Here is a 22,955-nt window from a genome sequence, read left to right on the forward strand (position 1 = left end):
TGCTGGAATTCTTGGCGGAAGAGCTGGTAATCCTGGGTGACTTCCGCACGCAACTCCCAGATGGGAGAGGCCCATGCCAAGGCGTCCCCTGTTAAAAGAGAGTAAACATAGGCTACCTTGGCGCGTCCGGTGGGGAACAGGCTGGCAGAAATCTCAAACTGTATTTCACATTGGTTCAAAAACCCACGACAGGCTAGAGGGTCACTCGCATATGCTTTAGGCGTAGGAATCCTGAGTTCTGATGGCCGGTCGCCACCCTGCGCGGCTGGGGCCGGAATAGGCTGTAGTGAAAGCTGGGAAAGCTGTTGTACCAGGCTTGTGATTTGAGTTCCCAAAGTATCAATGCAATGCGCAAGTCCCTTGATTAGTTGGCCCACCTCAGTCAGGTCTGTTTCTGTTGGGCTCTGCATAATGTCACGCTGTGCAGCCCATAGACCAGGCCAGTCCCCTGTACTGAGGCGGGATGTTGAATATACACACCGACAGCAGAGGGAGCGGGTCCGGGATGTGGTTGTAGCGTGGCCAGGCCTGGATTAAGATTTAGAATAGTCGTTGTACTTGCCGAGTTCAGGAGTATAGAGAGTTCCGTAGTTAAATCCGTTTCTGTGTCCAAGGGTCTGAGAGGTAAGAATCGTGATGGGTAAGCCGAAGTCGGGAGCCAGAGGGGTAAGTCAGACAAGCCGGTTCAAATCTTTAGGAGTAAAGACAAACAGGAGCACGACACAGTATCCAGGCTACACAGGAAGCAAGTAGCTATGCAGAGCAAGGAAGTGAAGGCAAAGCAGGATATTTAAAGTGACAGTGACCAATCCGGACGAGGGGCATGGCGGAGGCGTGTCGAGGAGCTGCTCGTGAGTGGCTGAGAGACCAGGAAATAGTAGAGCCCAGCTGAGAGTCTGTAACACCAGTGCCAGAATCCAAGATGGCGACGGCCGAGTTCAAGGTATGCACTGGGTGGCGGCATGGATAGCGACGGGGGGCAGGGGCAGCAGCCGCTGCAGTACTGTAGTGGGTAAGGAGGGGTCACGCCACAAGGGACGTGGTCCCCGATTCCTTACAGTACACCCTCCTTCAGGATCGACCTCAGGACGATCCATCCAAGGCTTCTGTGGAAATTTCTTGTGGAAGCGGTCCAAGAGAACTGGAGCATGGATGTCATCCTTGGGTACCCAAGAACGTTCCCCTGGGCCATAACCCTTCCAGTGAACAAGGAATTGTATCTTTCCTCTGGATACACGAGAATCCATGATTGTCTGGATTTCAAATTCAGGTTGTCCTTGGACCGTGACTGGTTTGGATCTATGGGTCTTAGCAGGGAACCGTTTGCTCTGGACGAATGGCTTGAGCAAGGAAAAGTGGAATACAGGGGCAGCAGCCACTGCAGTACTGGCAGTGGGTAAGGAGGGGTCACACCGCAAGTGACGTGGCCCCCGATTCCTTACACTCCCATAAACATATGCTTTATTTAACCCCTTCAGGGCTCTGTCACATTTTATCACTAGTCCACGGGATAATCTTCATATATAAAATCGAAAGGTTGGTTCTAGCTGCGGTGAATCTGATTGGCCAGAGGCTGAGGACCAATCAGATTGGTGGCTCTGACGTCACCCAACTGCCACCACACACACACACACACACACACACACACACACACACACTTCCCTCCCGTCGGGGGGACAGGCAGTGGCCAGGCAGCCTCAGGAAGGACCCCCTTCCTCCTGCAGCTGCTCCCACCAGATGTCGCGCTCTCTTTCCTCATGATATGGCGTAGTTGGCAATACTGAGGCGGTCTGTTCCCGCCCAACTCCTGTCAGGTGCGTGTTTTCCCGCCCAAAGACCCGCCACTGTCCGCGCGCTCACCCTCTCTGCTGGGCACTCGCGTAAGGTCACACAAGATGGCGGCATTGCCAATAGTGAGGCGGTCTGTTCCCGCCCAGCTCCTGTCAGGTGCGTGTTTTCACGCCCAAAGACCCGTCACTGTCCGCGCGCTCCCCCTCTCCCGCATTGCCGCCCTTGGCGCGTGACGGTTGCTCCCTCTATCAGAGAGGCTACAGGATTTACCCGTGCTGCGGGGTCAGTCAGAATCCAGACATAGCCAGTCGGTGTGTCAATGTCAGACAGAGTGGGCGGACATGCTTTGTGTGGGGTGAGGGCCACCCTCTGTCTATAATAAACACTCAAGGCTACCAGCCCCCTTATAAAAAAGGCCTCACCTCCCTCCCCAGCGCTCACTCACCTCACCTCCCACTGTCCCCCCCCCCTCCTGTCCACTGTCCCCCCTCCCTCCTGTCCACTGTCCCCCTCTCCTGTCCACTGTCCCTCCCTCCCTCTGGGGAGCACACAAATAGGGGGGAGAGGAGGGAGCAGGAAATGTAACTCACGGGCAACGGCAGGTCTCTCAGCTAGTTATTACATATATTCAGTGTAGGTACCTGCATACGGTTATGCCTTGATGTGGCATGCAGGCTTATAAATGCTTTGGCCAAACGGTTTAACAAAATTACCCTTTTTCATGAGATCATTATTTTATTTTAGCCTAATTGGTAGAAGCGCAGGAATCGTTCTTTTTGTTTTCCTTGACTCCCTGGAAATTGCTGCATCAATCTTAGGACTGACTTCCCAGTGTTTTACGTCCTCTTGTGAAAAAGGAAACATTCTGCTAAACTTTATGGCAATATTTCGTTTTCTATCCGGCTGTGATAATTCCACTTGTATCATATCCTTGATTACTTGGTGGATTGGAATACACCTGGTTATCTTCTGCCTTGTCCCAAATAATGTATCTGATTTTTGAACAATTTCTTCCATATCCTCTAGCTTCAATGTTTCCCTCGTTGCCTTTATAAGAGAATCTACCATTTCTAAACCAAATTCTGATTCTTCAGCCTGCATTTCTTGCTCTGAGGAATCACACTCCTCATCCGACAACTGGTGACACATCAACTCTGATTCGTCTGATGAGGAATCTCTTACTTTATCCAGGCTGGTCTGAGACCTTGCTCTCTTTTGCGATGGCTTCACTGCTTGCTGCACTGCAGACTCTACACTCTGCTTTACTGTATCTTTCATCCAAGATAGGAAAGTATTCATCTGCTCATTTCACACCCCTGCTACTGCTGCTTTTAGGCAGTCCACACAAAGCTTCTTGCCCTCTAAGGCCGAGTCCTCGCTGGCGCTGACCGCGCTCATGCTTGAGAGTGGTGATGTCACCAACTCTTCAAGCATGAGCGTTCTGCTGTCATGCAATAATTTTACAGTAGGAGTGGGGGCGCGTGGCTATGAAGGGAGGGGGGGTGTCAATGGCTGGATCGGGGCTGTGTGTGTGTGTGTGTGTGTGTGTGTATGTCTCTGTGTCTGTGTCTCCATTCTCTCCCTTCCCCCTTCCAAAAATGGCAATTAAAAACATTTGTGCAAGAAAAATAAAAAACCTCTCTCCACCCCCCCCCTTTCCACCTCTCTCCACCCCCCCCCTTTCCACCTCTCTCGCCCAACTTCCACTTTTCTCCGCCCCCCTTCCACTTCTCTCTGCCCCCCCTTCCACTTCTCTCCGCCCCCCCCCCTTCCACCTCTCTCCGCCCCCCCCTTCCACTTCTCTCCACCCCCCCCCCTTCCACCTCTCTCCACTCAGCCTATTCTGCCTCTCTCCCCCATTGGTCAGAGCAGGGTCATGTGACCCTGATCTCCACTCCAAAGTCAAACTCTTTTGTCTCGCCAAGCCCCAGCTTGGGAGAGCGTGTGTGCCCACGCATGAGCGCGCACAGCAAAAGCGTGGACGGGAGGATTATCATTCACACAGGTAAACACACCAAGCTCCGTCTGCGCCACTGGGGACACGGCCTTAGGCTGGCTTTTCACAAGCCGCACACCATTTGGTTTTTTTGTTTTGTTTTTTTCTGATGTAGGGACTCTACTACCCCCGTAGAAGTTCTTTCCTCTGGTTGTATAACCATAGTACTAAAGTTAAAAAACAAAATAAAATTAAAATCTATTCCTTTAGTTCCTGAAATTCACTCTCTTAAATCCTTTTTGTAAACTAATCTAAGGACTCCCCTAATTTTGTCAGCGACCCTTTACATCCACCAGTGTCCATGCTGGCTTCCACCAGTATCCATGCTGGCTTCCACCAGTATCCATGCTGGCTTCCACCAGTGTCCATGCTGGCTTCCACCAGTATCCATGCTGGCTTCCACCAGTATCCATGCTGGCTTCCACCAGTATCCATGCTGGCTTCCACCAGTATCCATGCTGGCTTCCACCAGTATCCATGCTGGCTTCCACCAGTATCCATGCTGGCTTCCACCAGTATCCATGCTGGCTTCCACCAGTATCCATGCTGGCTTCCACCAGTATCCATGCTGGCTTCCACCAGTATCCATGCTGGCTTCCACCAGTATCCATGCTGGCTTCCACCAGTATCCATACCAGTGTCCATGCCGGCTTCCACCAGTGTCCATGCCGGCTTCCACCAGTGTCCATGCCGGCTTCCACCAGTGTCCATGCCGGCTTCCACCAGTGTCCATGCCGGCTTCCACCAGTGTCCATGCCGGCTTCCACCAGTGTCCATGCCGGCTTCCACCAGTGTCCATGCCGGCTTCCACCAGTGTCCATGCCGGCTTCCACCAGTATCCATGCCGGCTTCCACCAGTATCCATGCCGGCTTCCACCAGTATCCATGCCGGCTTCCACCAGTATCCATGCCGGCTTCCACCAGTATCCATGCCGGCTTCCACCAGTATCCATGCCGGCTTCCACCAGTATCCATGCCGGCTTCCACCAGTATCCATGCCGGCTTCCACCAGTATCCATGCCGGCTTCCACCAGTATCCATGCCGGCTTCCACCAGTATCCATGCCGGCTTCCACCAGTATCCATGCCGGCTTCCACCAGTATCCATGCCGGCTTCCACCAGTATCCATGCTGGCTTCCACCAGTATCCATGCTGGCTTCCACGCTCCTTTCAGCTTCTTGGAGCTGATTTCTTCTGCCTGATTTCTTCTGGCTGCTTCAGAGCTCCTCTCACACACTTTGTGCCGTCGCAGTGTGACGTCAGGCCAATCGGAGCTCTTAGTCCTTACGCACGCGCCATTGGGATCGCAGCACGCGCACACTAGAATGTGCACGCGCTATGCCCCTGCCTGGGACGCCCGGCCGGCTTGTGTCTCCCACAACGCTTGCGTTCTTAGATGCCTGTGCAGTACATGCTGACCCTCCGCTGCTCAAACAGCCGTGCTGTTCTGCCCCCAGCGTTCCACAGATGCTTCCGTGGGACTGCCCAGTCGCACAGGCCTCCGTCTTCATACCCACCAGGGCACGTCGATCGGAGCTTCAGGGACAAGAGAGGCTGAGATTCCCTGGCTTAACTGCTCTAATTACAGTCAGGTGAATCCTAATTTGACAAAATAACAAAACCTGCTCCTAGCTGTAGGACAGGAAAATGACTAATCTGCAGGTAGTGGGAGGGACCTATGTGGCCTGCCTGCAAGAATTAAATTTCCTGTCCTACTAAGCTGAAGATGGAGTTAAACCTATGGTGCCCACTGCCAGGGTGAACAGGGAATACCCATTTAGTGGCCATATCTTCCGTGGCAGGGGGGAACAGGGGCTACTTATGCAACTCAATATCAGGTAATAGCCCCATATATAATCACATCACGCAATGCACCATAACACAATCTGGCACAGCTTTCCTACAGCATAAAAAAGCACTACATGCATAGTATAATATATCAGGATATATAGCAATGTATCACACTAATATTATTACTATTATACTATTAGCATTCAAATAATGTTAGTAATATTACAAAAACTAATAGTACAGTAATTACAGTAAAATAATAGTAACTCACATTAATAGTAGAATTAGTATAGGATTCGGTGGAAAAGCCGACCCCGCACCAGTTTCCCTACAACAATTCTTCTAGTAAGAATACTTGCAGAATGTAACACAATACAGGCATACCCCGCATTAACGTACGCAATGGGACCGGAGCGTGTATGTAAAGCGAAAATGTCCTTAAAGTGAAGCACTACTTTTTTTCCACTTATTGATGCATGAACTGTACGGCAAACGTCATATACGTGCATAACTGATGTAAATAACGCATGTGTAACACGTTCTATAGTCTCCCCGCTTGCGCACAGCTTCGGTACAGGTAGGGAGCCGGTATTGCTGTTCAGAACGTGCTGACAGGCGCATGCGTGAGCTGCCGTTTGCCTATTGGGCGACATGTACAGTACTTACTCGCGAGTGTACTTAAAGTGAGTGTCCTTAAACCGGGGTATGCCTGTATGTCACATCTGTCCTATATAGTTTAATTACAATGCTTGCACAGTATCCCAGTATACTGTATCACAGTATACCACGGCTTTCCTATATCAGTTCATAGAAATAGTTGCACAATGTGTCTCATATATCACGGCTTTCCCATATAATTGAATCACAATGCTTGCACGGTGTATTGTATCACTACATATAAAAATATCATAATCTATCAAAATAAAAATAATAAAAAATATATATATCTCAACACAGTCAGCACTGCAGTAGCAACCAGATATAGGTAGGTGCATATCCCATAAGAAATAGACAAATATACGATACCGTTTTCACGAAATCAGCAGACAGCACTCAGGTAAATGTAGTAAATAGGTATGTATTAAACAAAGCACAAAATTCCAACGCTTCGGTTCCAATGTGAGACCTTCCACAGGGAAGTGCCACTTATCACCTTAAGTCATAAATCGCATACTGCATAGGGGGGAGGGATCGGCTTCAGTCACAGATACATTCCAGGATGCACTGTTTTTAAGTAAAACTTTTCTTGCTTTTTCCAATATATCACAACATATAATGGCTTTTGCATATCATTTAATTACAATTCTTGGTTGCATAGAGTAGCACAATATACTGTATCACAGCTTTCCCATATCATTTCACTGCAAGTTCACTGCAATGCTGCACAGTATATCACAATATATCACAGCTTTCCCATATCATTTCACTGCAATGCTGCACAGTATATCACAATATATCACAGCTTTCCCATACCATTTGATAACAATGCTACACAATATATCACAGCTTTCCCATACCATTTGATAACAATGCTACACAATATATCACAGCTTTCCCATACCATTTGATAACAATGCTACACAATATATCACAGCTTTCCCATATCATTTGATAACAATGCTACACAATATATCACAGCTTTCCCATATCATTTGACAACAATGCTGCCCAGTATGTCACAATATATTACAGATTTCCGATTTCATTTCCTAGCTGTGTCTACACATTTATGATATCACAATATGTCACAACATATCACATCTTCCCTGTTACATTTCTCACTAATGCAATTTATGACATCATATCAGAATATTTAATAGATTATACACAGAAAATTCTAACAAAGTATATCACAAATCAGTATATAAAATTTTTACCTTAGGATGTTATGCTAATGCTTGGTTACGATAACAATTACAGTTACGATGTATTCTTAATACTGTATTTCACATCTCTCTGGACAGAAAAAGCTGCAAATAGCACATTTCACCACCAGAGGGTGATCATTTTAAATCCATCCAAATGTATTAGAGATAGGTATGATAAAATAATATATATATATATATATATATATATATATATATATATATATATATATATAGCAACTGTAAATATTACTGTATGTTCATTTGCATGTCTTAGTCAGGTCTGCAACCCTGTCTTTCCCCATTATCGCCCAGCATACAGCTTATATATATATATATATATATATATATATATATATAAAAAAGAAAAAAGCTGCGCCTCTAAGGAACATGTACAAAAAATATATATATATATATATATATATATATATATATATATGCTATAACAATATGGGATAAATACCTCAATTATAAGCAATACATACACACATATAGTAATAGGGACCTATAATATTATCAGGCCCAGAAAACATGAACAATATGATATATTAAAAAACATGCAAAAAAGGATAAACCAGTCCTCAAATAGTCCAATGAATGGTATAGGTGCTGGTATGCAGGGTCTCCGGCAGCTCTCAATATGGACTAACCACGTCCATAGAATATCTATAGAGGAAAAGAGAAGAGAGAGCGCACGCCCATAGCGTATAAAAGTTTTAATGAGGGGGAAGGGGGAGAGAGGGGGGTAAAAAACGCACTTACAAAGATGCAATTAAAATCAAGCATATGTGATATATATAATCACCACCATCCGGTTTAACTGTAGACTCTTGGGGCAGTCCCAGGCTCCGTTGGTAAAGGAGCAACGTCACAGCAGATTCCCAGGGCTGGTAACACCATCCGGTCAAACTGCAGACTTTTGAGGCCGTCCCAGGCTCCGTTGGCAATGGAGCTCAGTCCCAGCAAATTCACAAGGCAGGTGTGCTATGTATAGTCCAAGAAAGAGGTCCCGTATGGTGCCTGTAGCACTCGCGCCTGGATTAATACGCTCCAGCGCTTAGTGTAGACTCCAATGTCTTTGCGTCTGACGTCACGACGCTCCCTGACGCGTTTCGTCAGTCACGGCTAACTTTCTCAAAGGGATATCATGAGAGGGGGAGGTCCGGTATTATATAGGCAACCTCCTGGTGGTAATTAAGAGAAGTCCCCTCCCCTACTCAACTGCAATAGTTTATCGTACTGCTGCACACTTATATACACACATATGGATGTAATACAACAATTAACCTAAAAAGATTGGAGGAGATAGTGAGAGTAAAAACAAAATTAACACTTTAAATACCAGTCTAAATCACAATGCTTTTGGGATGAATGGCATATATTCTGCATATATACACATAATAACAGATCATTATATATAAAAGACCATAAATGTACACCATATGTATATTACCCATAGACTGGTATAACATTGTTCATAAGAACAGAAAAAAAAAAAAAAAAAAACAGAAAAAAGAAAAAATCCTAATCCTAGTCACATGCAGGTTGTATGTGTTTATACTGGTCTGATACCTTTAGGATTTTTTCTTTTTTCTGTTTTTTTTTTTTTTTTTTTTCTGTTCTTATGAACAATGTTATACCAGTCTATGGGTAATATACATATGGTGTACATTTATGGTCTTTTATATATAATGATCTGTTATTATGTGTATATATGCAGAATATATGCCATTCATCCCAAAAGCATTGTGATTTAGACTGGTATTTAAAGTGTTAATTTTGTTTTTACTCTCACTATCTCCTCCAATCTTTTTAGGTTAATTGTTGTATTACATCCATATGTGTGTATATAAGTGTGCAGCAGTACGATAAACTATTGCAGTTGAGTAGGGGAGGGGACTTCTCTTAATTACCACCAGGAGGTTGCCTATATAATACCGGACCTCCCCCTCTCATGATATCCCTTTGAGAAAGTTAGCCGTGACTGACGAAACGCGTCAGGGAGCGTCGTGACGTCAGACGCAAAGACATTGGAGTCTACACTAAGCGCTGGAGCGTATTAATCCAGGCGCGAGTGCTACAGGCACCATACGGGACCTCTTTCTTGGACTATACATAGCACACCTGCCTTGTGAATTTGCTGGGACTGAGCTCCATTGCCAACGGAGCCTGGGACGGCCTCAAAAGTCTGCAGTTTGACCGGATGGTGTTACCAGCCCTGGGAATCTGCTGTGACGTTGCTCCTTTACCAACGGAGCCTGGGACTGCCCCAAGAGTCTACAGTTAAACCGGATGGTGGTGATTATATATTACATATGCTTGATTTTAATTGCATCTTTGTAAGTGCGTTTTTTACCCCCCTCTCTCCCCCTTCCCCCTCATTAAAACTTTTATACGCTATGGGCGTGCGCTCTCTCTTCTCTTTTCCTCTATATATATATATATATATATATATATATATATATATATATTGTATTGTATGTCTTTATTTATATAGCGCCATTAATGTACATAGCGCTTCACAGTAGTAATACATGTGGTAATCGAATAAATAACAGATAATATAAATAACAGATCATGGGAATAAGTGCTTTAGACATAAACATAACATTAAGGAAGAGGAGTCCCTGCCCCGAGGAGCTTACAATCTAATTGGTAGGTAGGTAGAACGTACAGAGACAGTAGGAGGGAGTTCTGGTAAGTGCGTCTGCAGGGGGCCAAGCTTTATGTATCATGTGTTCAGAATGTTCACAGTGCTATTCGTATGCTTCTTTAAGCAAGTGTGTCTTAAGGTGGGTCTTAAAGGTGGATAGAGAGGGTGCTAGTCGGGTACTGAGGGGAAGGGCATTCCAGAGGTGTGGGGCAGTCAGTGAAAAAGGTTTAAGGCGGGAGAGGGCTTTAGATAAAAAGGGGGTAGAAAGAAGACATCCTTGAGCAGAACGCAAGAGTCGGGATGGTGCATAGCGAGAAATTAGGGCTGAGATGTAAGGAGGGGCAGAAGAGTGTAAAGCTTTAAAAGTGAGGAGACGAATGGAGTGTGAGATGCGGGATTTGATTGAAAGCCAGGAGAGGGATTTCAGGAGGGGAGATGCTGAGACAGATCTAGGAAAGAGTAGAGTGATTCTGGCAGCAGCATTTAGGATACATTGTAGGGGAGACAGGTGAGAGGCAGGGAGGCCGGACAGCAGGAGGTTACAGTAATCAAGACGGGAGAGAATGAGGGCCTGAGTCAGAGTTTTAGCAGTCGAGCAACAGAGGAAAGGGCGTATCTTTGTTATATTGCGGAGGAAAAAGCGACAAGTTTTAGAAATGTTTTGAATGTGAGGGGCGAATGTGAGAGAGGAGTCGAGTGTGACCCCTAGGCAGCGTGCTTGGGCTACTGGGTGAATGATCGTAGTTCCAACAGTAATGTGGAAGGAGGTAGTAGGGCCAGGTTATATATCTATATATATATATATATAATGTAGCCAGGTCCCCCAGACTGACCCTCACCTCCGTTGTGGTGAGAGTTAGGGAAGGTTGCAGGGAGCGCTCCGGTGCACCGGAGGTTCCGCAGCGGCCCGAGCGTCCAGGGCGCCGCCATTTCTGTATTTGCGCATGCGCAGTAGTTCTGTAGGTGACGGCCGGGAGCCAATAGGGTGAAGAGACTGAGCAGGGAGAGGTTAGGAGGTTGCGCAGGGGAGCACGTTGGGCAGAGAAGACCGGGTAGGGGAAGAGGTAGGAGCTCAGTGTGTAGAGAGGCAAGTAGCCTCTACACTAGGCCCGCATACCCCCAGGCCCAGATAGGCCCTGAGTCCCAGTCAAGTCTAGTTAATATAGGGACAGGCCCTAGAATAGGTACCTGTCACGTTAGTGTGTGTAGCTACGGACACAGAGACTGTCACAGCTGCATCCCAGAGGATTCGGACCAGACCTCTCCAGGAGTACCATCAGTCGCCGGGTGGGATCGGCCCGGAGGACATCACAGACAGCTCCACGTCGTCAGATCCTTTGTGAAGACCGTTTGCGGGCCCGAGCGCAGGAGCGCTCGGCAGGTAACATCCAATAAAGTGCACCAACTATAACATTGTCCATATTAGTGGCTGCGCAGTCACACACATACATTTACCTTGGGGGTTTATGGTGTGGGGTGTTGGACAAGGTGTGGGAACACGGTGAAGGGTCGCGTCCTGCGAGACACGTTAGTTATTGTGTCTCATTGAAGAGTAACATTGATAGGAATGATATATGCATGGTTATGGTCAGTGTTCGACAAACCTATACATTTGCTCGCCCCGGGCGAGTGGATTTAACCCCCGGGCGAGTAAATATTGGCCCAAGCAGCACACGTTTGGTACTAGGTGGTGAGTAGATTTTTTTGGGTGGCGAGTAGATTTTTTGGGGATTTGTCAACCACTGGTTATGGTTACCGCTAGTAAAGCAGCTGTTTCTTTTACATGCTGTGTGAGTAGTACTGTATTATTGTCCTGTGAGGAACAACTCCCGCTCTGCTGGGAGCCATCGCATGTGGAGGCGCTGCACCTGGTAAGAGATTATCCCTACATATACATTGCCCCAGGCTCTTCGTGGCAGAGTCTTAGGCCCTGCGAGCCAACAGGTTACACAGCATTGGTGGTGGAGACAAAATGAATCTGATCTCCAAGAGAGAATCTTTTGGGATTTTCAAATTGAAAACTTTGAGCCCCCATGGGTTGAATATAGAATTTGATCTATCAGCATTTCTAAAATGATCAACAAGGTATATGTCTGGACAATAGAATTGTTGGTCAATAGGTATTATACATCTGATTGTTATTGCCCATTACAATTATCTTGATCTGCCGGTTTCCTTTAAGATTGCCTTCCTTTATGAAGTTTTATATGGTGACCGTATATGAGGTTCTACATAAGTCACTTATTGATTTATGTCATTTTAGTTGTTTTATTGTGTATTACTATTCATTTTTAGATATATAATTTTTTTATATAAGTTATATATATTATTTATAATTTTTAATACATTATAAATTGGTTTTGGTTATTATTATTCTTTTGAGAATACCATAAAACAAGGTGTGAGTGAGCCTAATAGTTATTCCAGTAAATTATCTCCAAGTTTCCGTCATATCAAAGTGCCTCTCCAATATCCTATGATGAATTCTAATGTATTATACAAAATCATACTGTATTATCGTTACATTTGTATCTGTTTGCTAATTATTAATGTATAATTCTGTGTAAAATCAATTGATATTTGTCTGACTCAGATGTATCTAGCCGTCTGTGGTTGGCAAATCCGAGTAATATATATATTGGATACTGTTTGTCATGTAATTTATAATATATTGAGGTGGGTTAAATTACTCTGCCTCTCTATAGACTGGTTAACCAATGAGCCATCAATGGTTAAAGTCTAATGTATTTGTAACGCTCGGGTTCTGTTAACAGGACGACTAGATATTTAAGTATTTCATGTATGAAATCTTTTGTTGTAAATATGAATGCATGTACCATTTAATTATTCAAAACTCCATGAATTTCATGATTTCTAAGACTATAACGGTCTTAATGGCCGTTAACCAATAATCTATTTAAACTAATTGCTTGATTTGAAAGTTTTTGGGTATATTTAGGAGCACATACCCACCTAGTACCCATCCCTGACGAAGAAACCCACAATTAGGAGTTTCGAAACGCGTTGGACAATTTTGGCGTAGCAAGGACACCGTAGCAGTGGACACTAGCGGTTACGTCAGCAGAGGAGCCGATCGGTGAAACTCCGGAAGTATTGGACTTTGAGCACAGAAGGCGGATCTCCTCGAGGCACTGGCATGTTGCACCTCATTGCGAGTGGTGTTGATCAGCTAAAGACCAAATATTTAATGGCGTATGTCCCAGTCACCCTTGGTGAGTAGGATTCCAATTTTTCCTATCGGCGGAGCAAAGTTTTATTCAGAGTTCTCCGGCACTCAGATGTTTTACTATTTGATGTTCAGTTGTACACACTTATCTTTCCAATTTGGATTATTAAATTGCTCAGTCTACATATCCAATGTTTATGTTTCTTGGGTAATGCACTATTGTAGTGTCTCTCCATATTTTGTCTCCCTTTTCTTGAGGTAACAATTCAACGAACAGGACAATCTCCACAGTCCATTTGAACTTCACAGGCCACTCCTTTCCTCAGCGCTACAAGAGGTTTACCACGCTCATATCCATCACTGGTTGTGAGATAACCAGAGCAACTTTTTGGGCAGCTCAAAGGACTCTTTTTCGGACTCTATTACACAGGTTTATTTATCATTGTCACATATTGTTTAATTAGTTTAATTTATTTAGGTTGTCACGCGAGCGCTATATTGCACTTAATTTTCACTAGCATTGGTGGTATACTGTATTCAGAAGGAAACAGGGCTATATATATATATATATATATATATATATATATATATATATACAGTATATACAGTCCACTCGTGAGGAAGCCTTTGTGGGCGAAACGCGTTAGTGGGCTAATTTTAATTTCTGCTGCTGCTGACCCTGCCTGCCTATGTTCTATTTTGAACCTTCATCTATGTCCTATATCCTTGGACATTAATAGTGGACTTTGCTGTGCTGTTTGATGGTTGCAGTACTTCAGTTTTCCAGGAGCTGAGTATCTCAGATTATTTACCTCTCATTTGTTTCCCCATCTTATTTGTATTTTTATGTATTTGGGTTACTAAATGAAGTTTTGTATATGTATGCTTTTTTATTAATCTCATCTGTACTGCAACCAGCTTACTATAGTGTTTTTTTAACACTTCAACTGTCATCAATTCAGCACCATGGTTTTCTTTGATTGTATGCTTTTGTTAGTTTGTATCTTTGACCTTTTTGTATGATGTCCTTCAGTTAGCAATATTCCTTGGGACCGGCCGGTCTGATTTATTTCACTGCAGGAAATTACTTTTTCCTTCAGTGAGTTAGGTCTATTCTTTGGGGCATCAATTTTTCTTTTATTTTTATTGGGTTTTGTATACATTAACTTTTGTTATTTTCTTTTGTCCACTAATCTATTATAGTCAGGCGGGTTCATTGGTCAGCTGTTTGTTTTTCTGTTATCTTTTGAATTTAATTAAAGTACCCTTTATATTTTTGCAATTATTTGTCTGAGTGCTATTTCAGAGGTATCTTTTTCTTTTGTGTTTCCATATATATATATATATTCATGTTAATTAATTATCAAGAGGTGGAATTCTATAAAGATAATCAGCATCAGAGAAGCATGTTCATTATCAGGGGGTGAAAGTGTATAGAGATACTCAGCATCATTATACAGTGCTGCATGTTACATTATCAATGGGGGAAGTGTATTAGATTCTCAGCATAATTATACAGAGTAGTAAGCTCTTGTGAAATGCATTTTCCTCTTAGTACCGGCACTAAGCTCTTCGTACTGACGTCAGTTTAAACCACAGAGCACAGGATGTGTTATCTCTGCTCTCTCACCTGACACTGGCAGTGAGACAAGTAACCACTTTTATCGAGTCACGAATATATCCCATTAGTCAGAAATAACGCAGCGAAACCTCTACATAATCACACAGGTGTTAGATGAGTCCTTTCAGCAGAATTTCAGTGTTAGTACAGTAGCACCTATCTGCTATATTAAAAAGGGCACCTTTTCGTAGGGATACCCACTGTACGATTTCATATGGTCATTGGCACCGTGTTTTATGTGAGAAAGGACATCTCATAAAAGGATACATACAGTACAGTATAATGTATTCGGGTGACTGACACAACCCTTTTATGGAGTAAGGACATCTCATACCTATAAGATCAGTGGAACCTTCCATTATATGGGACTCCCATACCCTAGGCTGGGAGTGCCCCGCTTCAGCTCCCAAGGGCCACCAACAGGTCAGGTATTCAGGATATCCCTGCTTCAGCACAGGCGGCTCAATCAGTGGCTCAGTCTTGGACTGTCTCTGTGCTGAAGCTGGGATATCCTTAAAATCTGATCTGTTGGTGGCCCAAATAGAGGATTGGAGAGGGCCACCCCTGCATTCAGGAGACTCACTCTCTTTACATAAGAGTAACACTGACCCTAATTACTTATAATAATGCCTTGTGTGGGAAAACATACTTTTTTTCTTATTTGGGAGGTGCCAATAATTCTCTTACCTTATACAATGTGAGTCCCTTTCCTACAACGGAAGAGGGAGTTGCCAATAACCCTATTGATGGGAATCCTGTGTGTGAGACTCCATATCAGACCACAGTACCCCAGACCCTATTACCATAGAAAGCAAGATTGTGAAAGCAGTCTGTACTTACCCAGATTTAACGAGACACTCATGGGTCTTCAAGATATCCTTAAGGTATATGCAACGCAGAGGTTCCCGATCCTAAAAGATAAATGACACATTAGGATTTATGTATGAAAGAGGAAAGGAGCAGTTATATGGAGCAATAGGAGGAGTTTTAGGGAGGGGTTATATGGAACAATAGGCGGAGTTATAGGGAGGGGTTATATGGAGTAATAAGAGGAGTTATAGGGAGGGGTTATATGGAGCAATAGGAGGAGTTCTAGGGAGGGGTTATATGAACAATAGGAGGAGTTATAGGGAGGGGTTATATGGAACAATATGAGTTATAGGGAGGGGTTATATGGAACAATAGGAGGAATTATAGGGAGGGATTATATGGAGCAATAGGAGGAGTTATAGGGAGGGGTTATATGGATCAATAGGAGTTCTAGGGAGGGGTTATATGGATTAATAGGAGGAGTTCTAGGGAGGGTTATATGGAGCAATAGGAGTTATAGGGAGGGGTTATATGGAGCAATAGGAGGAGTTATAGGGAGGGGTTATATGGAGTAATAGGAGGAGTTATAGGGAGGGGTTATATGAAGGAATAAGAGGTGTTATAGGGAGGGGTTATATGGAGTAATAGGAGGAGTTATAGGGAGGGGTTATATGGAACAATAGGAGTTATAGGGAGGGGTTATATGGAGCAATAGGAGGAGTTCTAGGGAGGGGTTTATATGGAGCCATAGGAGGAGTTATAGGGAGGGGTTATATGGAGCAATAGGAGGAGTTATAGGGAGGGGTTATATGGAGCAATAGGAGGAGTTATAGGGAGGGGTTATATGGAGCAATAAGAGGAGTTATAGGGAGGGGTTATATGAACAATAGGAGGAGTTATAGGGAGGGGTTGTATGGAGCAATAGAAGGAGTTATAGGGAGGGGTTATATGGAGTAATAGGAGGAGTTATAGGGAGGGGTTATATGGAGCAATAGGAGGAGTTATAGGGAGGGGTTTATATGGAGCCATAGGAGGAGTTATAGGGAGGGGTTTTATGGAGCAATAGGAGGAGTTATAGGGAGGGGTTATATGGAACAATAGGAGGAGTTATAGGGAGGGGTTATATGGAGCAATAGGAGGAGTTATAGGGAGGGGTTATATGGAACAATAGGAGGAGTTATAGGGAGGGGTTTTATGGAGCAATAGGAGGAGTTATAAGGAGAGGTTATATGAACAATAGGAGGAGTTATAGAGAGGGGTTATATTGATCAATAAGAGGAGTTATAGGGAGGGGTTATATGGAGATATAGGAGGAGTTACAGGGAGGGTTATATGGAGATATAGGAGAAGTTACAGCAAGGGTTATATGGAGCATTAGGAAGAGTTAGAGGGAGGGTTATATGAAGATGGTGCAGATTAGGCAAATAATTACCTGTTCACACTTGAAATATTTGATAGATAAAGCATCCAAGATAAAATATCTTCTTTTCCAGCTTTTCCTCTGTGCAGGGGGGAAAAACTGCATGAAACGGCAATTCCCTTAATGGCAATGTTCCCCAGTGTGATGGTATAAGTGGGAGTAGTAGTAATATCAATTCTGTTTTCTTTTCACACGCAAAGTACCACTATTGTTTTTTTCTCACTTTCACTCCAATGTGTTTTTAAAGAATATCCATTTTATTTTTGAAAGCCACTGCCCCTTACTAGTAAAACATTCACTACCCCTTACTATAAAAACATTCACTGCCCCTTACTATAAAAACATTCACTGCCCCTTACTATTAAAACATTCACTGCCCCTTACTATTAAAACATTCACTGCCCCTTACTATTAAAACATTCACTGCCCCTTACTATTAAAACATTCACTGCCCCTTACTATTAAAATATTCACTGCCCCTTACTATTAAAACATTCACTGCCCCTTACTATTAAAACATTCACTGCCCCTTACTATTAAAACATTCACTGCCCCTTACTATTAAAACATTCACTACCCCTTACTATTAAAACATTCACTGCCCCTTACTATTAAAACATTCACTGCCCCTTACTATAAAAACATTCACTGCCCCTTACTATTAAAACATTCACTACCCCTTACTATTAAAACATTCACTGCCCCTTACTATTAAAACATTCACTGCCCCTTACTATTAAAACATTCACTGCCCCTTACTATTAAAACATTCACTGCCCCTTACTATTAAAACATTCACTGCCCCTTACTATTAAAACATTCACTGCCCCTTACTATTAAAACATTCACTGCCCCTTACTATAAAAACATTCACTGCCCCTTACTATTAAAACATTCACTGCCCCTTACTATTAAAACATTCACTGCCCCTTACTATTAAAACATTCACTGCCCCTTACTATTAAAACATTCACTGCCCCTTACTATTAAAACATTCACTGCCCCTTACTATTAAAACATTCACTGCCCCTTACTATTAAAACATTCACTGCCCCTTACTATTAAAACATTCACTGCCCCTTACTATTAAAACATTCACTGCCCCTTACTATTAAAACATTCACTACCCCTTACTATTAAAATATTCACTGCCCCTTACTATTAAAATATTCACTGCCCCTTACTATTAAAATATTCACTGCCCCTTACTATTAAAATATTCACTGCCCCTTACTATTAAAATATTCACTGCCCCTTACTATTAAAACATTCACTACCCCTTACTATTAAAATATTCACTGCCCCTTACTATTAAAATATTCACTGCCCCTTACTATTAAAATATTCACTGCCCCTTACTATTAAAACAGTCACTGCCCCTTACTATTAACACATTCACTGCCCCTTTCTACAGTATTAAAATATTACATAGCTCTTTCTAAAATCCAGTGCAAAGAGCTTTGCCACAAAAATAAATCTCCCCTTTCTTTTTACCATTGCCAAATCCCTTTGCCTCTAATTTGGGGGGCGTCCCCCATCTGACCCTCAGATTCATCCAGCTCCGTTAGGAATTAGTGCCTCCGAATGGGCATTAAATCTCACTTGAATGGCTGCGATAACCCATAACGGAGCTTGATGAATAACCGCCATCAATTCTGTCCTTGAATTCAGTTGATGGAGATTTGCCTACAGTACCTCGGAGGTTTACATGGCTGCTGCCATTCAACACACATGAAGACAACAGCGGGCGCCATGATGCCCGCGAAACAATAAAACTGGGTGAAACCGGGTGAAAACTCCGCAACAAAAATGAAGATTTTGAACAAATGAAAAGCTAGAAGTAGACCTACTGCAGAATATAAACTGCAGGTTGTATTATTAATTAATTTAGTAAATATAGATCTTTTCCCAATCTGGCACAGGACCTCTATGTTACTTCGACTAGAAATCCTCTCGCCTCCTGTTTGAAGCCGGGGGCTGGAGGGAGCTTAAACTATATTCTTTTCTTAAAAATATATCTTATAACTAAAAACTTTTTTTTTTTTTTTTTTTTTTAAATAAATACCCAGATAAAAGTTACCAATCAATTAATTCATTCATTCAAAAAAGATAGTCTTCTGAAAAAGTATAAGCATGTATAGATAAATAGCTGGCCACAAACAATTGCCTTCAATGAGCAAAACATTTTTAAAAACTACATAGAGAAAAACATTCAAGCATGAAAATATATATATATATATTTATATTATGTATTCCGTGCTGCTTTCCACTGATGCCTTCCAGCACAGACGACTGCAACCAAAAACTAGAAGATAGAAGCGCATTTGTGTAGTATATTATATCGAAAATGAAACAAAGCATTGCGTTTTCAGACTCACATCACTGATGAAAGTACGAAATGTGTTGGGTACGAAAAGCCACGAGGGTGAGCCAAATACCGGTGAACAGAGAGCGACGCGGGGGTTCTAGAACCGGCGGGTAGAAGCTCGGCAATCTCATACGTGACCCATAAAAGGATCGACTCCACAACATTTTTGACTCTGCAAAGACCAGCCTCTGAGAAACTCCTAAGTGATCAGCTTATGGCCAATTCAAACATTGTGCATTTCGATACTTTGTGTCATTTTGTATATACAGTTATATACTACACCAAGGGTGGCCAGCCTCAGTCCTCAAGGGCCCCCACCGGTCAGGTAATAGGGATATCCCAGCTTCAGCACAGGTGGCTCAATTAGTGGCTCAATCTTTGCCTGAGCCACTGATTGAGCCAAATGTGCTGAAGCAGGGATATCCTGACCTGTTGGTGGCCCTTGAAGTCTGGAGTTGGTCACCCCTGTACTACACCGTGAAATAGACTCCTGTCTTCACTTCTAATTTCTAGTTTCTTGAAGCCACATTCTACAAACCTTAGCTATAAAAGAGCTTCCTTACCAATGCTTAACATGTAGCATTTCTGGATATCAGCACCACTTCCAGGAAGCACTTTACAGATTACATTGCACTTATTGTGCAAAAGAAAAAGTGCAACTAGTTTTTTTTCTTTTCTTTTAACAACTTATCAATTGTATTATCAAGTATTCAGTTTCCTTACAAATATTCAATAAGCCTGTTTCTATTTTCTCTGGTTCAATTTAACGCAAATGTTCTCTGGCAATTATTGTTATTTCCCCTTAATTTCTTTAAACACACTGGACTTGATACATCAAGCAGTGGTAAAGAAAACTGGAGTTGTTATAATAATCATTATTATTATTATTTGTTCTTGTATAGCGCTGCTAGTTTTACGTAGCGCTTTACAGAGACATTTTGCAGGCACAGGTCCCTGCCCCGTGGAGCTTACAATCTATGTTTTTGGTGCCTGAGGCACAGGGAGATAAAGTGACTTGCCCAAGATCACAAGGGGCAGACACCGGGAATCGAGCCAGGTTCCCCTGCTTCAAACTCAGTGCCAGTCAGTGTCTTTACTCACTGAGCTGCTCCTTCTCCATTTTTGGTCAACTTGCATGCTCTTTGACGAAAAATGTACTAATTTTTGGAGAGAAAAACTCCAGTTTTCCTTACCACTGCTTGATACAGTATATCAGGGCCATTAGTGGTCAATTACTACATCAAAAAGAGAGACTCAGGATGAACAATCTCCAGGAATATACAGGATTACAAACAGTCTTATCACTGAAGAGAAAAAACAACAGGTCCTCTGCCCCTCAGTGCGCCATTCTGCCTGTTATATTTTCTTATCTGTGAGCTCCCTTCCAGGAGCTCACGTTTTCAGGGGGTGTGGAGTCCCTTAGGCAGACGGCAGCAAGAGAGCTATTATTCCTTTAGGACAGCACCAGAGCGGAGTAACTCTTCTGTTTCTTATCACAGAAAAGGCTAGGAGAAAATTCTATAAATACTCCACAGTATTCAGTTAATATGGAGACATTAAAAGTTGAAAAATAAAACAACTTTTAAATACAGTATTTGGATTTTGTTTTATAAAGATGGGGTTAGTTACCTACATAGCATGTCCCTGTCATTATTTCCCTTTAGTCCTAGGGGGGAGTAACCGTTTATAGGGGAGTCATTCCCATTTCACCACTTTACCTGCTGGATCGATCCCAGTAAATTAAAATTATACTATTAATCCTGCACACTGCACTGAGTCCCCGTCTTTTTTATACATCCACACAATATATTCTAATTCATATAAAGAAACAATATTAGATCATGTGTACACACACGGCTGACACTCTAATAACGATACAATACAGGGAGAAGAGCTGACACTAATACAGATACTGTACAATACAGAGGCAAGAGCTGATGCTGTAATACAGATATAGTACAATACAGGGAGAAGAGTTGATGCTCTAATACAGATACAATACAAGGAGAAGAGCTGACGCTCTAAAACAAACAATACAGGTAGTAGATCTCACAGCATATAGACAGCTCTTACCACATTTCCCTGCTTGACGCAATATCCACTTTTCAGAACTGACCGAGTCAGCGAGGTCTTGGTGACGGGTAGCGGGATCTGACTCTGGGTGCGTCGGAGAGCGGCGTGAATGGGGACTTCGACCCGACTCGCTTCCTGACTATCCCCCCTGTTCTAAGGAAGAAAAGAGGAAAATCAGCAGAGAAGGGCGAATTGTTTTGTGCAGATTTGGATCAGCCGGTTCCTTTGGTCCACGAATTTCCAAGGATCACTCTCAAAAAGGCCAATCCACAATTTCCCAAACATTTTTTTGCCAGAGAGTAATCCATTTTCGGACGAATTTTTAAGAATCCGTTTTGTTAAAACAAAAATTCAAAAGAGAAAAGAGATATGCAAAGTATATATAAATTAGTCCCATCCGACACTTCCTAAAAGGATTTTCATACCAAGTATATAGTGTTGATAAGTTTTACTGAACTTACCTCCTTAAGAACCCTCAATTGCATGCAAACCGGGGCCAGGTGCCTTGTTTACTTTATTTTTATCAGGCCGCCTACACACTTCTTCCTCCGTTAACCAATTATTCTCTAAGCATAAGTTAGGTGGCCATTTTGAATTGCATACATCAGATGGCCATGTTCCTTTCTGTCATTCCTGCAGCTACTCTGACTGGTGTGCACCAGGCGGTCATTTTGATGGGCATGTGCAGTGCCATTTTAATTTTGCCTTTGGCATTCATCCTGCATTCATCTTGACTGACAGCTACAATCTGAGGGCATCACTGTTTGTGACTCGTGTGCATCAGAAGGTCAGTTTGATGTTTGAATGCATGAACCAGTCATTTCGACTACTGTGCCTGAGGTGGACATTTTGGCTGGTATGAGTCATGCAGTCATTTTTATCGTGGCCTTCTTCCCATGCAGGCATGAGGCTGCCATGTTATTTGGCGTATATGGCAGGTATTTACATTTGTGTGAGGGAAACAACCATCTTGAGACTGGACATCTAACCTCCATTAATTGGCGGTTGTAGAAATGGGAAGAAATCATGGAGCTACACCTCGTACCTGGTTGATTGGCGTCTGCACCACGACCCCCCCGATTATCTCCGTCTTGTACGCGGCCTGCAGTATCGCCTCTGAGGCGGCAGTCGGTCCTGTCTCAGGTTGGGGAGCAGGGCCTGGCCTGGGTACCTGAAGAAAAAACACCCAAACAGAGAGGATAATCTGAAGATAAAGTGGCCTTGGTGTAAATACACTGGTCTCTGAAGTGGGAAGGTCTGGTTAGAGGCACCAGTTTCAACTCTTTGTGTATGCGAGGGGAGAGTTAATTTATCCTGCTGTGCCTCAGGCATCAGTATTAGACTGTAAGCTGTTCGGGACACCGAGTCCTTGGAACTTTT

At 43.2% G+C, this 22,955-nt stretch overlaps 1 protein-coding gene across 4 annotated transcripts in view; it reads right to left on the reverse strand.

Moving 5' to 3' along the window:
- Positions 1-22,955, reverse strand: part of PLEKHA2 (pleckstrin homology domain containing A2) — a 122,044-nt gene that overhangs the window by 22,989 nt on the left and 76,100 nt on the right. For all 4 annotated transcript variants that reach the window (XM_075601211.1, XM_075601213.1, XM_075601212.1 and 1 more), the window contains 4 exons: positions 22,621-22,746; positions 21,576-21,728; positions 17,147-17,215; positions 15,745-15,815 (listed from right to left, as the gene is read on the reverse strand). In XM_075601211.1, coding sequence (XP_075457326.1) covers positions 15,745-15,815; positions 17,147-17,215; positions 21,576-21,728; positions 22,621-22,746 — 419 coding nt within the window. The remainder of the gene's footprint in view (positions 1-15,744; positions 15,816-17,146; positions 17,216-21,575; positions 21,729-22,620; positions 22,747-22,955) is intronic.

Source organism: Ascaphus truei, chromosome 5 (genome assembly GCF_040206685.1).
Source record: "Ascaphus truei isolate aAscTru1 chromosome 5, aAscTru1.hap1, whole genome shotgun sequence".
NCBI classification, from domain to species: domain Eukaryota; kingdom Metazoa; phylum Chordata; class Amphibia; order Anura; family Ascaphidae; genus Ascaphus; species Ascaphus truei.